The 18,895-nt window shown below is 50.4% G+C and overlaps 1 protein-coding gene and 1 long non-coding RNA gene across 6 annotated transcripts in view; both read right to left on the bottom strand.

Moving 5' to 3' along the window:
- Positions 1-6,661: 6,661 nt before the first annotated feature.
- Positions 6,662-12,010, bottom strand: LOC109455675 (uncharacterized). 3 transcript variants are annotated; one of them, XR_016022703.1, is made up of 4 exons: positions 10,239-12,010; positions 9,509-9,652; positions 9,094-9,212; positions 6,662-8,155 (listed from the first exon to the last, which is right to left on the bottom strand). It is a non-coding gene; the product is annotated as an uncharacterized LOC109455675 (long non-coding RNA). The 3 variants fall into 3 exon arrangements; XR_012492858.2 differs by having other exon boundaries at positions 9,094-9,652; positions 10,239-10,315; positions 10,582-12,010; XR_012492857.2 differs by having other exon boundaries at positions 9,094-9,652.
- A 1,000-nt stretch (positions 12,011-13,010) lies between these two features.
- Positions 13,011-18,895, bottom strand: part of LOC109455704 (T-box transcription factor TBX19) — a 46,076-nt gene continuing 40,191 nt past the window's right edge. For all 3 annotated transcript variants that reach the window (XM_088801552.1, XM_019747441.3, XM_074322181.2), the window contains 3 exons: positions 18,504-18,692; positions 17,197-17,332; positions 13,011-14,335 (listed from right to left, as the gene is read on the bottom strand). In XM_088801552.1, the coding sequence (XP_088657678.1) occupies positions 14,050-14,335; positions 17,197-17,332; positions 18,504-18,692 (611 nt within the window). In that variant the 3' untranslated portion in view covers positions 13,011-14,049. The remainder of the gene's footprint in view (positions 14,336-17,196; positions 17,333-18,503; positions 18,693-18,895) is intronic.

The following is an 18,895-nucleotide window of genomic DNA, read 5'->3' as shown; positions in this document are numbered from 1 at the left end:
ATAAAAGACAGTACAGTTACCTGATTAAGGGACCCCTGCCCTTAGCTAAACACAGCCTGAGAGCAGGTGACCCAAGGGGAGTATATCCTGCTTTCTCCCCGCCATTTCAGAGTTTTGTGGGAAATTAAATGCTGCCTTTGGAAAAAAACAATATAAAAAAAAAAAAAAGATAATGCTTGTGGGCATATGGCAGAATTAGTGTACTCATTTGTTGCTTGTCACAAGATAAATTGGTACAATCATTTTGGATGGTTAATGTAAAGCAAGGGTAAGAAATTCACAACTTTTGGCCCAGTCATCCGTTTCCAAGGATGTTAACCCTGAAGAAACAATGAGAAGAAAAAAATATACAGGGGCAGAAAACTGTTCACTGCAGCATAAAATGACAGCTTTGCACAGTCCCACGCATTTTTATGCTTCAAAAATATCTGCTAAAAGCTAAGTAAGTCCAATGGTCTCATAATGGTTTAATCATTTTTGGTACATGAACAAGATGGGATATTACACAGAAATTAAAATTATAATAGAAAGTCTATAAAAATATGGGGGAAATTGCACAGTATAAAATTAAATAAATATACTACAGTATAAAATAATATTCGGGTTGGTTGCCATTCAGCAGATATGTGTACACATAAGGAAGATAATATGCTAAATAAAAATAATTACAACAAGTGATAGGATGGAAAACAATCTTTATGATTTTATTAAATTTTCTCTCATCCTGTTGTATTTTCTTTGCCACTTCAGGAGTGGCTTTTTACAGAAAGAAAAACATACTGCCTGTCAAGGCAAGAGACGACACAGATCTTTGGGATTCAATGTAAGCAATCATCTTAAAAGCCATTTAGACGACTTGGAGAGTTAAACTGTCAAGGGAAGGGGGCTGCCCCAGTGGGAGACATGGAGGCGTCACTGAGAGCTATGTAACTTCCCAAACTAGATTCCTTCTTGAAACTTAAAGCTTCTTGACTTGTCTCTCCATAAAACTGCATCCAGAGTGTCTCCTTTGACCCTGGATTCTCATAGAGTTTCTGAAAATCCAAACCCTCTCTTCTAACTCCCTACCTTCCTGAGCTAGTTCTACATGTGCTTAGCAGGACTCTGCTTCCCTTCCAGAAGGTCACAGAAAGGAGTGGTCCCTGGTCTGACACGTCACTGAGAGGGAGCAACCTGCCAGGCAGGAGGGACTGAGATCACATATCTCTTGGGCGAAGCTCCCGTGGCTCCCAGATGCCTTCTTCCCGTGAACCGGGCTGCACGCACAGTACACACCCCTTCAGCCCGCTTTGGGCCTGGGCCCGTCATACACGGCCTGCGTGGCCTCCGGGGAGGGGGGAGCCCCTCCAACCCCACCCCCAAATCGCCCTGAGGCAGCAGCTGCAAATTGGCCAGAGCCAGACCGCACAGGGAGCTGATGCAGGACGGGACCTGAGGCTTTTCCTTTCTCCTCGGGTGAGGATACACCTGCGGGCCCACCAGGCCCTCCCCCGCAAGGCCGCTGAATTTCCTCTAGACCAACCCGTAGGGGAAATAAGCGCCACTGGGTAGGTCAGGGATTGCAATCTGGAGATGCCATGTTCACCCCAGAGCCGGTGCCATGGCCTGGCCTCCCCAGACCCCGGCCAGCTCCATCCAGGCCCCTGACGACACGGAAGTTTGCCGCCCACGCAGCGCGGTACTCACCCTTCCAGCAGGCCTGTGAGCTGCAGCCGGGGACCCCAAAGCCTCCCATCTCCAGGACGAGGGAGCCCAGGCCCGCAAGTGGCTCGACGCGGCAGCCGCCACCGTGCGTCTCCACGCGGCCAGGCCACCTGACGGGCTCTGGGGCGCCCATAGCGGAGGACACGCAGGCCAGGCGCCGGCGGGCCAGACAGTCGGTCCTCTCCCGCTCTGCCGTGGGCACAGGCGCGTTGGGTCGTTCAGAGCTGAGCGTCAGGCAGCTGCCCGGTCCCGCAAGAGCCACTCCTGTGGCCCGGCAGCGCCTGTGACCCAGCTTCTCAGGCGACACCGGCCAGACCCTCGTACAGGGAACTGCGCCGCCCGCGCACGAGCCTACGCGCCGTCAGCATCCGGGGCTCCTGGGCCTCCAGGTGTGGAGCTGGCGCGACCCGCACAACCTGTGCGGTGCAGGTGCGGGTGGGGGCGGCGCCTGCCCCGTGGAGGCGCCCAGGTCCCTCACGCTGCTCACAGGCGGCAGCTGCGAATGGGCCACAGTCAGTCCCCATTTGGACTTTATATGTCACGGGACCTGGGGCTTCTCCAGCAACCAGGGCCCCAGGTGTCTGTCATGGGAGATACTCAGGCCAGCCGGCCCGGCATCCCCCTGGCGTGGCCATGGAGGTTCCTCAAGCCCTGCCTTCAGTGAGAATATGTGCCTTTGGGTACGTTAGGGGCTCGGAATGAAGCAGAGCCTTTGTTCCCCCAAGAGCCCCAAACTCTGACCAAAACGCTCATGACCCCTTGGGGAGGTTCAGAGCCTGGCTACCCTAAACCGCGCTGAACCCCCTGGCACAGTACACATCCCGTCAGCCTGCCTCGCGCAGCCGGGGCCCTCCAGGCCTCCACAGCTCGAGCCAGGCCTTCTAACTACCTGCGTAGCGCCCCTCCTGGCCCCGCCCCCCTCCACAGGTGCATGCCCTCTGGCAGGAATAAATCTGGGACACAGCACAGAGAGAAAATGCAAATGACCAGCAAAGCTAGCATAAATCCACTAATTTACCAGGCCGCCCTTTAGATTGTCAGCAGAGAAATTAATTTTAGTGAGGTACTGTGTGAAAATAGAATTGTAGACTTTGAATGTAGGGGATTCATTACCTGCCGACTCTCAGTCATCAATCAAGGAAAGCTTTCTGAAGCAGGAGGGATTTCAGGCAATGTATAAATATTAGCAAGATAAGCCTCAAATGCACTTGTGTGGGATACGTGATCCCGGACCTGGGACGGCAAGTGGATTTATCTCACCCCTTCACCCAGGCTCCTAAGACACAGGGCACATGGCCGTGTCCCGTATCATTGAAATCACAGGGAGAACTTGAAAAGTGAAGAAATCAACACAGCCCCATAGATGGGAAATCTGTTTCTTACTCTCTGTAAACATACAGCTCTCAACTGCCCTCGAAATTCAGGGCTGCTTAGGATGATGGAGAAAGAGAAAAAGAACAGTCTGACAGGGCCGTCCCCCCAACCTCCCACCTTCACCCCGTGCTCTGATTCTGGCTTCCTCTCCACAGCTTCTCTCGTCTCCTTGCCATCTCCACAGCCACGTCGTAGCTTCCAAGCAGGCTGAAAAGCTCGTCTTCAGCAAGAAGATTGCTTTGGCAAGTGTAACAGCTTCAGCTGAACACAGGCTGGCTTTTTAAAGGACTTTGACAGCACTCTGAAAAAGAAAATCCTATTGAGGTAGCAATGTTTTGTGGGCGGGGGTGGGGAGCAGGCTGGTGGGGGTGGGCTGACTAAATCCTAAGAACCAGTTGGTCTTTGGGAGACAGGACTCAAATGTTCAGGACCGCGGAGAGTGCTCGTGTTTTCACCGCCTCTGTGTCCCCCACTTGTCTTTTTCCTCCCTCTGGGATGCAGCTTGCAAGAGGGCTGTCATGCAATGGGTCCAATCATCTACTCTCTGAAGTCTCTGCCTTAGAAGCAGATGGATTCTTTCTCCCGAGCTAATCCTTGTCGATTAGAAACCCCCAGCTGAGATCCAAACGTTTTCTTATCTACAAGATGCTCATTTAATACTGCAGGGCCTACAGGCAGTAAAGCAGGGCTGCCTCCTCTAGAGCCAGCTGCCAAGCTGCCAGGAGAAAGGGCCCCAGAACCACAAGCTCTGTCTCCGAGCACTCCTCCATCGCTGAAGTATCAGCTCCGAAGCACCAAGGGCCAATCGCATTGTATTCTCAGCGGTTTCATAAATGATGGCTTGCTTTAGGGGTTCTTTTGTTTTTTGCTTGCTTGTCCTATTTAGAAGGCAGCTTTCGTCCTGATGACGTCCCAGTTATCGCTATGGCTCCCTTTAGAGCTGCCAGTCTTGCATGGGTAGCTTTTTCTCTAAAAGGAAAATCTGCAGCATCACTTTTTTTTTTTTCTAAATTCTGCGTCAGAAGCCGGCCAGGACGCAGCTGGGACAAGGGGCTTTGCTGCCACCTAGTGTCGGGCCTGCGAGGTTGGTGCGGTAGAGGCCGGGACCGCTAGTGGGCAGGGATCTTCAGACATCCCAGTCGGGGGTCCGTAGGCTCCAGGCCCAATCCTGGGTCGTAGTTGGCTCTGAACCGTTCAGCTGCAAGGCTCTGATTCAAGGTGGCCGACCACGCTGACAGACGGAAAAAAGCAGAGGCTGGCGCCTGCTCCTTTCCAGGTGCCCTCCAATGATTTCTTTCTCCCTCCTGAATCCCATTCGGGGAGTCCGCCCATATCCTCCCCTGGTGAAAAACTGGAGAGGAAGGATGAGGCAGGAAAACATAAGCACTGTAATTTTCTCTGGGCTCCTCAGCTCCCCGCAGAGAGCTCTGAACACTAGCGCCAGGACAGCTGAGGGCGAGAAAGCGATCTGAAATCCATACTGAATTCTCCAGCAGACGCGAGTCGTCAGCGGGGTCTGTGCATCTCCCCAAGAGGATGGGCTCAGAGCACCCTGTGAAGCAACTACCAACACGCTGAGGACAAAAAGCTAACGCTAATTTCACTGAAATTACCTTTTTAAAGGGCTTTCACGGTTCCTATGGGATAGATTGGAGGGAGGGGAGATGGAAATTGTGTTTCCTTTTGTATTTGGATAGAAACAAGAATGGAAGCACCACCTTGAGCAGGCACAGAACCAGGGAGAGACTTTTCTATCCTGCTCACTTGTAAGTGCATTGCATTGAAATATTTATGCTCGCTGCCTTGCAAATACATGGAACCAGATAAATGCTAAACTCATAACATTATTTATTCATCTAGATAGATGGCCCTCTGTGTCTCCAGGAATCCCAGGGAGTCTGTCAACAACAAATAACTTTTTTAAAATACTCATCAAGATAAAATAATGAAGTCAGCAGAAATGAATGGATGCTTAGTAAAGGACAGAGGCATGAGATCAAAATAGAGGGGCGTTCAATTCAGAAGCAGTCGCTGAGTCTCTACATGTGTCACATGTATTTGTGTCAGTTGCTAGAAAAACAAAAATGAAGGCGACACAGCCACTGTTCTTGGGGAACTTCATCCAGTGAGGAAGAAAGATGCCTAAAAAAATAAAACTGAGGCAATGATAGAAACCGCAACCTATGAAACGCTGCAGTGCCAATGTCAAAGGACTTTGGAAAGTCTACCAACTGACACAGGAAGAATTACATAGAAGGTCATCCATCTTCTCCTGGGCTCCGGGTGGGAGAAAAATTCTCCCTTGATAGTTCAAAACTTTGAACTAAGACTTTGGATTTAGCGTTGGTTCAAAATCTGGGGACAAGAAAATCCTAAATTGAGACATTAATATTAAAGTTGGTCCTGGACTGGTATGGCAGGGTTTTTTTTCTTTTTTTTCAAAAATGGCCACAAAAACATTGCCGATACCACATGCTCTTCTCACAATGTGACGCTGGCACACTTACTATCAAAAGGTAAAGTCGGCATACCCTCCCCCTTGAATCTGGGTGGTCTGTGACTATGACAGAAGTCACGCTGTATGACTTCCAAGCCTGCGTCATAAAAGGCAAGATGGCTTTTTTAAATACTTTTTTTAGAGCAGTTTTAGGCTCATGGCAAAATTGAGAGGACAGTGCAGATATTTCTCTTATGCTCCCTGCCCTCACACATGCACAGCCTCCCCCCTTATCAGGGCCCCCCAGCGGAGGGGTGCATTTGTTACAGCCGAACCTACACATCCATCTTTATCACCCGGAGTCCACAGTGTGACCTTAGGGCTCGCTTAGTGTCATACATTCTATGGGTTTGGACAAAAGTATAATGACATGTATCTATCATTAGAGTATCATACTGTAGTTTTGCTGCCCTAAAAAAATTCTTTGGGCTCCACCTGTTTATCCTTCTCTCCCCCCACAATCCCTGGCAACCACTGCCCTTTTTAGCGCCACACAGCTTTTTCCTGGTTCTCTTCAGGATGTTCATTCTGAGAACCCCAGCCAGCCATGCCATGCGCCAAGCAGCCGCGAAAGAGGCCACATACATGCATTCCAGCCAACTAGTCCAGCTGAGGTCCCAGCCCACAGCCAGAGTCCACCACCACACACGTGACTATGAAGCCTTCAGGGGATTCCGCACCCACTTTGGTCCTTCTCAGCTGAGGCCCCAGGTGTCCTGGAGGCCAAGCCCATCCCGACAGTGCCCTTGGTGAATTCCTGTCCAACAGACGCCACGAGCATTTCACAGGGTGGTGGTTTTGTGCACTATGCTTGAGATTCTTAATTATGCAGCAGTAGTAACCAGAGCAGCTGGTGAGAAGCCAAAGGTACAAATGTGAACCTTCTTGAAAAGACACTCTCATGACTCACACCGACCAAATGTACCAATACACAAGGACGAGATCTCTCATGGGTGCAAGTCCGACGACTCGGTAAACTGGAGAATTAGACCCAAGAACTTGAGCTAATAATCAGGAAAACAATCAGGAAAGGCACATAAAATAAACATATTTTAAATGATTTAATTTTTTAATAAAAAGCCATAGTAAAAATTAGGAATAGATGTAGCAGCTACGAATAAGACAAAACCCAAAATAACGGACTTAAACGAGACAGAAGATGATTTTTTTCTTTGTAAACAAAGCCCAAAAGAAAGAGGTTTAGGGCTGACGTGGTGGTTCAAAGAGGATGGTGAATTCAGACTCCTGTCTTGTTCTTCCATCTCATGGCTTCCACCTCATGGCTCCAGACAGCTGCTTATGCTCCATGTATCACATCTGCATTCCAGCCAACAAGTAAAAGGAAGGCTAAGATGTTCTCACCTGCCTCCCTTTAAGAACACTTCCTGGAAATCATACATGACAGTTTGCTCACACCCTGTACTAGGTTGAATAGCGTCATCCCCCAAAATTCATGTCCACCCAGAATGTGACCTGATTTGGAAACAGGGCCTCTCTAGACGCCATTTGTTAAGTTGAGATCATACTGGATTAGCGTGACCTCAAGACGAAGAGAAAACAGACACACAGACAGACCCACAAAGAGAACACATTGTGATGACGGAAGCAGAGTGGAGTGACACATCCACAAGCCAAGGAATGCCAACAATTGCCAGTTCCCATGACAAGCTAGCAAGAGGCCAGGAAGGGCCCCCCTAGAACCTTCCGAGAGAGCACAGCCCTGCCGACACCTTGATTTTAGGCCGCTAGGCTCCACAACTGTGAGAGAACACATTTCGGGTGTTTTAAGCCACCTACTTTGTGGTACTTGGCTACAGCGGTCCCAGGAAACTAATCCACACCCCTTTTAGTCACACGGGCACACACAGATGCAAGAGAGGCTGCCAAAAGGACATACTTGTATTAGCTGCCTGCATTTTTTTTAAGCTACATACTCCGATCACCTCTTCCTACGGTGATTTTTGCAATATTATTTTCTGTAGAACAATAACTCAGTCTTTTCTCTAAAATAACTGATCAAACTTTGGTGTCATGGGTTTTTTTTGGGGGGGCGGGGGGTGCTAATAGTTCAGGGCAGTTTATTTCATCTTCACAACTAGCTATTGGTAATTTCCTGTGAATTTCTCTAATTGTCAAATTTTGGAAAACTTACATCAAGTTTCCTTGACATCTGAGCCACTACACACGTATCTGCTGTATATAGTATAGCTACAGGTCTGTGCCTTACAAACCCAGGAATTCAAATACAGCCCATTTTACAGAACCCCCATCAAAAGAGAAAGCGTGTGTTGCGTTTGTGGTTGTATTTGCTGCTTTACTGAGTTTATTCCTGGCAGGAGACAATTTCCATTTTGACAAGGTGTCAGCGATCTCTGAGTTCTCCGCTTCCAGGCCTGTGTGCCTCATGATTGGATAAAATTTCTGCACAGCAGCTTCTGGGCGTGTACGTTTCGATCTTGTTTCTGTTCCGTTACCCAGCTCTCCTGGTGCCAGGTGCCACAGGACATGATTGTATCCCAGTGCAGCCTCTGCCACTGTGTTTCCATGTCATGAGCGGTAGAATGTCCCCAGATGCCATTTCTGCAATGGGAGCATGGGGCAGCAATAACATGGATGTGACTGTGAGTCCCATAAATATACTATTTCACTAAATCCAAACGAAATGTATTTTCAACTCAATTTCCCTTTAGTCAGATTCCAAAAATGCCCAACACCACCCAACACAAAAACGAGTGTTACAGAAGGGGAGTGGGAGTGGAAAGAAAAATTGGTCTTCACCAAACTGTGTTAAAATAGCTTACATTTACAAATTTTACAAAAATAGGCGATCATAAGAATATACTGCCGCTCCCCCTCCGAGGTTCCTGAAAGAGGCCTGGACACGCAGGGAACCCTAAAGCTAAGTTTCATACGCTTTACCGTAGACCCACCCTTTACCCACAAAGAAACCTGTAAAAGAACCTGTAAAGCCTAGAACCTGTAAAGAAAGACAAATTACTCATAAGAATTAAGTGCACAGAAATGAAGAGGTTTTCATAGCGAGCCCACATGGCCAAATACTAAGAAAAGATACTCCACTTCAGCAAAGATGAAAACTAAAACCACTAGATAACATTTTACATCATTCAAATTGAAAAATATTAATAGCTCAGTCATACAGGATGCTAGCAAGATTGAACACACATATTCCTACTAGGATTGTAAAACGATAAACCAGTTCAAAGGACAATTTCACAATATTCACCAAAGCTGAGCTGCAGGTGTCCTCACACACGCTCACGAGAGACATGGCAGCACTTTTATAGCAGAAAACAAGTAGAAGTTAACTAACTGTCCTAAGTAGGGAAATTACATAGAAACTAAGGTTTATTCATAAGATGGAAAACTACCTAATATGTGACGATAGAACAATTAAAATGAATAAACTGTAGTTAGGTTTGTAAACATACATATATTTTAAAACACGTTGAGTTAAAAAACAAGTTTCAATGGGACTTGTAGAGATTGATATCACTTACCTATAATTTACGATGCACAAAACACAGTGGCATTTCCAGAATCTTCTCTCCTTTCGCCAGTGGAGCCTTCATTCCAGGGTTCCCCTCTTTGACTCCAAACTCACAAAGCTTACAGTTGTCTTTGGAGACATAAAAGATTAGCCTGTATTTCAAAAGATATTCTGATTCGGCCTTCCTTGGGGAAGCAGACAGGTACCTGAGGGGTTTTTCCTCCGTGAAGGTTAAGAGGACACAGGGCTATTTACTGTGGTTTTCATGTCTGGCTCAATGAGGGTTATGGCAGTTGGGACTGAGAGAAGAAGGTGCTCGAGTTGAACCAAAAGGTACTTCCTGAGGTAACACACACCTGAGGTTAGTCAGATGTGGCAGAGGAAAGAGATTCTCCGCTAACTCACGAGTTTCTGGTGTTTAGCACCTGAGTGAAGGGTGACGTTCATCTACACTAGGAATGTAGAAAGAGAAGCAGTTATCAACTTGAGTTTCCATGTGTCGGCACGAAGGCACCCACGGGACACAGAAGTGGAAATATCCTGACGGCAGGACAAATGTCCTGGATGGCCTGGAACCAAAAGAAGAGGTCTGTGCTGGAGAAATTTTGAGACATCCGCGCATACTCGTATTTTGCAAGTTGACGCCATGGGCTGACCTATCGCTCCACAAGCATGGCAAGCAGACCTCACTGTGGGGGTGATAGATCCTGTTGGAAACCCGATGAAAGCTATGGATCCCTTCCTCTTACCCCAACCCTCCCGCAATGTACATACACATACATGTCTGTGTACACCACAGCCCCTGCTTAGAGTTGCTGATACCCCAGGTTTCTATGCAACTCTGGGGACCTTCAGGAAGTGCCCCACCGGCTCTGACCGCACCGGCAGCGACCTCTTCAGGACTCGCAGGGAACCAGCCCCACGTGGCTACAGGGCAGGAGAGCAGGGCATTGGAGGAGGCTATGCTCATTCTACTGCCCTTCCCCTGCCTGGGTGAACCCCCGACAGGGTCCCACCTCTTCAATGACCATCTACTAGTTGACCCTGGGCGATTTCATTAGCACAACGCAAGAGGCCACCATTGAAACTCCTGGGGTTTGAGCTGGTGACAAATCCTAGCCTGTACTCGGGAGTGCTGTCAGCCGTGTGACTTACCAGCTCCGATCCTCGATCCATCTGTGAAACCTCACCAGCTCTGGGCCACGCGCCAAGCCTGGAGTGTCTGCAACAACCTTGAGAAGAAAGCCTTAAGACTGAATGCAGCGTTTCTAGATCTCAGACCCTATCAAGCCCTTGGCAGGGAGACACTCGATAGAGATGGGCAGATGTATAGGTTTGTCTGTCATGAAACGGGCAGTTGCTTTGACTGCATGCTACACTTCCAGCATCTCTGAGCAGCAGTTTCTTGCTGTAAATAATTGTATTAAGCAACAGATCCACCGACAGGATGCCAGGGCAAGCAGAGAGGAGGCATTAAAGCTGCAAAGCAGGGTCTCACTTCAGCTTGGCTGCTCCTCTGCTCATCGTGGTCCTTTACAGGAAGATGGTCACTCTCCACGTGGTCCAACGAGCACGCCCACTGGCCAGCCCCAGAGCCTATGTCCCACGCTGAAGGCTGACCAACTCATCCTGGGCAAACCCATGGCGTCTTGTTCCAAACTGAAGATCGCACATCCCAGGAAACCCCTGAGTCCCAGGCAAGCCAGTGTGGTCGCCTTCTGTGTTTGCCAGTCCTCTCCCAAGGACTCACTGACGTCTCTCTGGGACAAGAAGGTTTGGGGGCGAGTGGCAAACACCTACCAGGCTTCAAATATCTTTTATTGGAAGTTTTTGAATAACTTATCGCCTTCATTCTCCTCATATCACCAACTCCCCACCCTTTCTCCCCAGTTCTAGGAGGCGTCCACAGTGATAGGGAACCAGCAGTCTCCTGAAAGCACCCGGCTTAGGTGTGGTGAGCAGAGGTGTTCGGTGACAAGGCTGGCTCACCTGCAGAGGGGCGAGGTAGTGAGGCCATGTCGACCCCCATGAAAGCCCCATGAGGGGTGACACTTTCAAATAGAGCAGGCCTCAGGGAGACTTAAAATCCCCACCATCTGGCTAAAGGAACTGTATTAACTCTTTCTCTTCAGGTGGGGGTTACATTTCTCTTAAATGTCCTGTGACAGGCCTAACACCCTAAAAGTGGCACCGTTTTTGTTTATAATGGGCTGGGTAATGAAGATGCATGAGCAGGAAACGGTATGGAAGTCTCCCAAGTTTCTCAACTACATCAGAGACTCTGTCGTTTATTCAACGGACTCAAGTACTCAGGTGTGGTTTCTCCCAATGTGAAGTCAGCCGCAGACGGTCTGGAGAAAACCCCAGGACGTGTCTAGCTCTGGCTGCATGCCTAATGCCAAACAGAGACCCTCTCTGCAGAACCTGCCGGCACGCTCGCTGTGTGTTGAAAAAACATGGCAGTTTCCAAGCCGGGCATCCCGGAAGATGGATGACACATACCACCCCCAACTCAGCTGATGCTTCTGTGTTCTCTCTGTAGAGGACCCCATTCACCTGAGCAACAGAAATGAAAAAACAATGAAGGCCACTGTCTTGTCTGTGCTGGGCCTCGTCTTCCGTCTGCTCCAGGCTGGGGGAGGTGCAGGAAACGGGAGACTAAAGATAGGTCTTCCCAGGCCTAAGTGCTTTGGCCAAGCATGCTGGACTAAGAGGCCTTTGTCTGACTTCCAACAGAACAAGAAATGGGGTACCTTCTATAATTTACCCAAATACCATCTTGCACAGATGCTAATATATTAATATCTTAATGGCCTCTAATGGCATCACGCAGGGACTGGGGAACCAGAGTCCTGTCTTGGGGGAGCTGACTCAGCAGCTTTCAGAGAGCAGTCGTGTGGGTACATTGTTCCGCCATCACTCATACCGATGAGGGACCTGGATGAGTGCTGCCCGGGATACCATGTGGTCCGAGAGCCAGAGATCCAAGTCCACAAATGGAATGGCACAGAAAGGAGGAACCACACTTGAGTGCTTAGGTTGGTTCAGAAAATGGAGTCTGAGGTGCATTCAAGAAACTTGGGAGCCTTTTATGTGCTTCCCTGCTCGTGCATCTTCGTTACCCAGCTCCTACCCGGTGGCGCGAACCACAGAGTGTTAGAGGACCCTTCCCTGTAGAAAGCAACAAGAACGCACCAGCACCATGTTTGCACGTCCCAGACAAGGCTTGGCATGGGGGGAGCTGGAGGGGCTCAGCTGGTGGAACAGTGGTGGGAGCGGCCGAGCCACTGCCAGGCTCCCAGTGGAACCTCAGACTCCCTCCATCACACCCCAAGTGACCGCTCAGGTGGTGCAATGTGACGTCATGGCTGAGAGAACCACTCATCGCCCAGGTCTGGGAACCTCACTTCCGGGCTTATCAGCACATCCAGCAGAGGGTAGGAGAGGCAAAGGAAAACCACTGAAACAGTGATTTTGCTCATCAGCTATGGCAATGACCTTGGCTGAGGCAGAGGTTGAAATTTTTACCTGAAATGAGGTTCTAGAGTATTTCTCATAGGTTCTATTTCTCTATTCCTGGCAAATCATTTGCAAACGTTGACTCTGGACCATTATCTGGAGCCCTTCTTTGAAATGCAGATCCCAGGAGTCCAGCCCCAAAGAGACTGATCCAATCGGTGTGCAGTGTGCACAGGAATCTGTATTTCTAACTGGTGGTCCAGGCGGTGCCAGCCCAGGGCCAATGTTTGGGAGTAGCTGCCTTGGCCCAAACCATCTCCATATGTCATCAGTCACCGAGAACTGGCTGTCCCAGCGTGGTCCTGGGCTCCCACACAGACACGCTACCCTGTCCCGGACACGTGTCTCTGAGCGCTGCCTCCCAGCGAGCTCCATCACTGTCCCTGTAGCACACACACTTCACACCAATTCAACTCAGCCATGTTTATTGGGCACCTACAATTGGCAAAGCACACACAGGATCAGGAGCTGTAGGTACAAAGACAAAGCTAGACCTCACCCACGGGGGGCTTACAGTCTAGTGGGAGAGAGACACACACGCAGGTAAGGAATATACAGGCAGAATGAGGCAAGCTTTATGACAGGCAGAACCAGGGGGACGGCAGGGAGCAGGGAGACCGTGTGCCGGGCAGGTCGGATGTTGCATGCAGGGAGTGGCGCTTCGGCCGGCCCCCGGGAGATGGGCAGGGTTCACACAGGTGGGACTGGACAGATGAGGACAGCTCAGGCACAGGAGAAGGTCGAGCGGTGTGAGAAGCACACTGACTGTGCAGAGAACCAAGGCAGAATGCCTGCCCCGACTGAAATACAGGATGCTAAAGGGTCACAGGGAGCTAAAGCTGGAGATGGTTTGAGGCTGTCCTGGGAGTGAGGAGATGTGACTTCACTCTGCAGGCACCGGCTGGCCATCGAAAGTTTCCGAGCACGGGAATGAGACGGCCTCATTTCCTCGGTGCCAGGCACACTGCTCCATTACAGGATTGGCTCCAGTTTTGTTCATTTCACACTCAAAGCAGAAGCCCTGGGGCCACACATCCTTTCCAGGCTGCGCAAAGCAGCGACGCCGTGACCTGAGGCTGGGTAAACTTTGAGCTCACTTCATACCTTTGCAACACCTCACGGAACAGGATACAGTGTTCTGGCATCATTTCAGAGCACGGGGCAGGGCACAGGAAGGTACTCAATGAACTTTTGTTGCCTAAGCATCGCATGGATAAGTTGCAGAGAAAACGGAAGTACAAAAGGAAAATTCCAGAAGAGATGCAAGTGACATAATGAGCATCATCCACACTGAACAATCTTCCAGGAGACTTCTGGTCGAACCGACCCCACCCTCCAGCTCGCTGGGTGGGCAGACCCCGCAGTCTGACTCACTGGAATCGTAGATGGGGGTCCTAAGTGCCCTACACACACAGGTTCCCTGCTGACACCGTCCCTAGGCACCTGCCTAGCTGTCCAACGAGGAGGGAGAATGGCGTCCAGCCCCACCGGAGCCACCCCAGCCCGAGAAGGGATGCGAGGCCACTGCTGTCCAGGTGGACACGGCAATGCTGGTCAGTGAGGGCTCCCCCAGAACCTCCACACCAGCAGAAGGGGGTGCCTGGCTGGAAAGGGGCGAAGTCACAGCGGGGTTGCCCAAGAGAAAGGCCCCTGGGGACCCGGTGTGCACCTCCGGGCCTGAGCCTGCAGGGCCCCCACCGCTGTTGCTGATGGTCCACAGGCACGGGTAGTGGCTGCAGAGACAGAGAGAGAAAGACAGACAGGGGGCTTGATGACACTCCCAGAAAGGACAGCCACCTGACAAGCACATACAATGCCAAGGGGCGCGGGTCTGGGAGGGAGCTCTGGCCGCGGTTTTAGTTCTAGCTCTGGCACAGGCTGGCCCTGTTTCTGCAGGAGCCTAGAGAAGCAGAAACAGGTAGTCGAGACGCATATGACTAGGTGTCCTGAGACCCGGCCCTACCCCTAGGAAGTTGTTCAAGTTTGAACACAGAATTTTGTCTCTGGGCCTCCCTCCCCTGCAGCCTGTGTACATGGGCAGGGGAGAGAAAGGGGGATATTTGGACGGTATGATCTGTGAGGGAGATGTCTTACTGGCCAGGGGAGGCCACATGGCGTAATAACCAGGACAGACCGGGGTCAGAAAACCTGGGTTTGCATCCTAGCCCTCCCACTATTAGCTCCGTGGCCTTGGTCAAAGTATTGAACGTCTCTGAGCATCAGTTTCCTCACCTTCGAGATTTGGAGTGTGATCATTATACGTGCCTTACACCTACTGCTGTGAGGATTCAATGAGAAGGTGAGTATAGGATGCCTGGCACACCACACGCAGTCAAAGCTGGCTGCCATCCTTAATCCTCCCATTCCCGGTCCCTCCCGGTCAGCTCCAGCCCCTGGCAGAAAGGCCGGGGACTGAACCGCTTTCTTGGACGTCTCTTATTCTAGAGCACTGCTTCCCATGCGTGGCTGCACATTGAAATCACCTGGCGAGCTTTTTTGTTTGTCAGTTTGTTTTTTCAATTCTGCTGCCTGGGTCCTCCCCCCAGAGACTCCGATTTCCCTAGTCTGCCATGCAGCCTGGGAAGCGGGGTTTTTAAAACCTTTCCCGTGCAAAAAATTTCACGTCTTAGCATCCTGGGAGAACCGAGATGGAAACGACAGCAGTGGGAACAGGAGGAATAACCTCCAGGGCTCAGAGCCTTCCGTCATCCGCGTGTTCTGGCTTCTTAGAGCCTCTGCATGGCCTGAGGCCGCACTGTTTGAGAAGCGGCTCATTACGCAGCGACTAGCAACATCTTTATCGAGTCAGGAATGGGTTAAGCATGCCTCTGAGGAAACCAGTACTGTGCCCTATTTCGATACCATAGACCTCCCTGGGCCAGAGGGAACTGCGGAAGCCCACGCCCTGACTTTTTTCTTTTTTTGGAGCCAGCTCAGCTTGCTAGGACGCTGGCCCCAATTTCTTCTACACTAATCGCTCAGAGCTCCTTGCTGATGCCTCCTGGGCCCGTGGGAAAACCATGGGCTCTGCGCTACATAACTTACTGTGTGACCTTCATGTTTTAAATACTTCTCCACTTTAGCTTCTCCGTCAATAAAACAAGAATTTTGATACAGGCCTTGAGGATAGCTTTGAACACTATGAATGACTTACACCAAAGGTCTAGGACGGAAACCAGCACGAGACTGTTTAATATCTTCAAGGCTCTGCGCTCTCACTTCCTACCACAGCCCACATCAGCGCATTTCCCTGAGGTCCTCCAGGCAGGCGCTGTCCCACTGAAATGAAATGTGAGCCCCACATGCCAGGCGAAACTTCCCAGTTGCCACATTTTTAAAGAGAAAAAAAATGAACTTATTGTTAGTAATAGTCTACGGAACTGAAAATATTTAAAATGTTATCATTTCGTATTACGCATTCAATGCAAAAAAGAAAACCCTGAGTTTTTTATTCTTTGTTTCGTACCAAGTCTTCCAAATGCTATGCGTGTGCTACACTTACAGCACATCTCGACTTGGACGAGTGGCATTTCAGGGTTCGGTGGCCACAGGTGGCTGCTGGACTGGACAGGACGGTGCCAGACCCCTGTGGCCACAGCTACGTCATCGTCAAGGTCATCAGATCACCATTTATAACAATGTCAGCAACACCTGGAAGCTGGCGGAAAATGCAGTCTCAGGCCCCACCTGTGCATTTTAATCACATCCCAGGCGATTCTAATGCACCTTCCGTGTGAGACGTGCTGCCGTCGACCAAAGCCCTACCTGCTGCTACCTTTTAGAGACCTACAAATCACTAGTTATCTGACACCTCCCAAGTCCCGTCTTTTCATGTCAAATCCCTTTTGGACCTTCTCAGAACTCCGCATATCTCTTGAACGTAACGACTGACCTGCACACAGAATGTTACCACTTCACAAAGCATTTTAATGCGTTTCCTCATCTCGGTCTCATTGTAACTCTACAGAGCGACAGCTGAGAAAGCTTAAGTTCAGTGAGGCTAAGAAGATGGTCCACGGTCACCAAGCCAGCAGAGGCAGAGCTGAGATTCAAGCCCATGTCCGTCAGACGCCACGCTCCCTTCCCTTCCCCTCCACCACACTGATTTCCAGAAGTCAAAACTGAATGCAGGTCTCTGGTGTGCGAGTTCCACCATGGGTCCCACCTGCTACACTTCGCCCTGTGACCTGGGGGGTGGGCCAGGAACCCACAGTCCATCCCCGTTAGGACAGGCAGCTTAGAAGAATATGGACAACCAAGGGTCTTCAATTCTCAGGGCGTATTTACACTTTTCCCCCTCAGTTCCCCTGTATTCATTATCTATCTGCTTCCACCACAGTTTATAGGATTTCTGAGAAACAATCCCAGGCCATAATGCAAAGCTACCAAAGAAAGAGTATATGCCCGAGCAGGCGCTTTCCCACCACCCTTTCTCCAGAAGGGAAAGGTCCATCCTGCTGTGACCTTCACTCCCCAGTGGCTCAGCAAGCAGGACCATAGTTTGGACCAAGCCTCCCCAACGAATGCGCTCGAGCCCCAGGGCCCACGTACGTACGCCCCAGGACCACTGAGCAAGCGCTGGTGGTATTCTCACCTGGGCCCTGGATTGATGGGTCCACTGGTGTGGGGTACGGACAGGAGGCTGGCGTGCGGTGTGGAGGACAAGGGCGTCCAGCTGTCAGCTCCCGAGAAAACTTGCAGATTATTGCTCGAACTCTCTATCAAATTCACTTTGGGGAAACAACAACAGTTCAGTTGATGGAGCAAGGTCCTGGGTGACGCTGCAAGCCCAGGACCACAGTACAGCTGTCGCTACACTGTAGGATGATGAATGATTTATGTATCCGTGTAGCCCGCGGCTCCTCCAGGGAAGAACCTGTGCCTTAATCACCTTCCATCCCCACTGCTGAAAGGAGGGCACAGCACAGGCTCAGAAGAGGTACTGTGTGTGCTGACCACGGAAAGACCCAGGAAGCAGGGTGAGAATATTGCTCACTGAGGTCATTGTTGCCGGAAGTAGCGGGCGAAGGGACCCAGGGATAGGTACTGGTGACCAGCAAAGCCCTCTGCACACACAGAGCTCAAGGCTCCCTGATCTGGAGTCTTCACACCCCCCTCCATCTCCCGTGCCATAGGTTGTACTTATTTAGTATCAAGCTCCCTATGTGAGAATAGACTCTCCAAGAGGGTGGGGTACTTGTCAATCTTGTTCATGGGCAGAGCCTGGAACATAGTGAACCCTCGATAAATATTTGTTGTATGAATGACAGAATAAAAAACCGACCCTTGGCTTCCTTGCTCCGTTCTTTTGTACAAATAACCAGGCAAGGTCTGGGCTTACACAAGGCAGCCGTCCGTGAGGAAAAGAGCACGCGACAGTGTCAACTTAACAAATAATCAGACTGCAGAAATGATTGAGGTGGGGTTTGCACGCCTCCGCCTGAGTCAGACCCAAGCCTGGATGTACAGTGACGCGGCTCCCCAGGGGCCCTCCTAATAACTGCTCACTGCTGGGACCAGTGCAGCATCACCGTAGGAAAGGGCCACGTGACGGTGATGAGAGCTGGGCCTCAGACCCCATGACCTAACCTGGCTTTTAGAGGCATAGCCTGGAACTGCTCAGGATACCAGCGCCCCCGAAGGAGCCCTTCCACACCCCTCAGAAGCCGGGAGACTCAGTGTCTTATGAAAACTACACAACACTAGTAATGTTATAAGGACGGAATCAACTGTCAGTCGATGAACGAAAGCATTAAAATAATGACACACAGTAATATCATCTAGGTTAGATGAAAGGGGTTCCAGCTTCAGACACTGCTTTTCACTAGCTGTTTATCCATTTCTCTCCACCACTACCACCCCACCCATGCCCCTGAGAGTGTCATTAGCAGAATCACACACCTGAGGGAGAATGGTTTCTATGCACGTACGCAGAAGGGTAGGGAGCCGGCCGGTGTCCACGGAGGCCAGGATAGCGCTCACAGCCATGGTGGGTGTGGGGAGCAGACAGAGGCAAAGGAGTTGCATACTGGTAATTGGCATTTCCTGCTGTGCACACTCCCTCCGGATTGGAAAAGATCCAGCCTCCCACTGGAAGAGACAAGAGGAAGACATAGAGACTGACTCCAAAACTCAGGTTACCAGCCACTGGGCATAGCTACGCGTCTGCTTGCATGGAACTGAATGTCTGCCCATGTGGAGACAGATACCAGCGCCCCCGCTGCCACTCCCTTCCACACTAGCAGCTACGCTGGCTTCTTTGAAGAGGGATGACAGGTCCTATCCAAGTTTGG

This window comes from Rhinolophus sinicus, chromosome 11, assembly GCF_057876585.1.
Source record: "Rhinolophus sinicus isolate RSI-liver-muscle chromosome 11, RSI-T2T, whole genome shotgun sequence".
NCBI lineage: Eukaryota > Metazoa > Chordata > Mammalia > Chiroptera > Rhinolophidae > Rhinolophus > Rhinolophus sinicus.
This window is presented reverse-complemented; position numbering and strand designations above follow the sequence as displayed.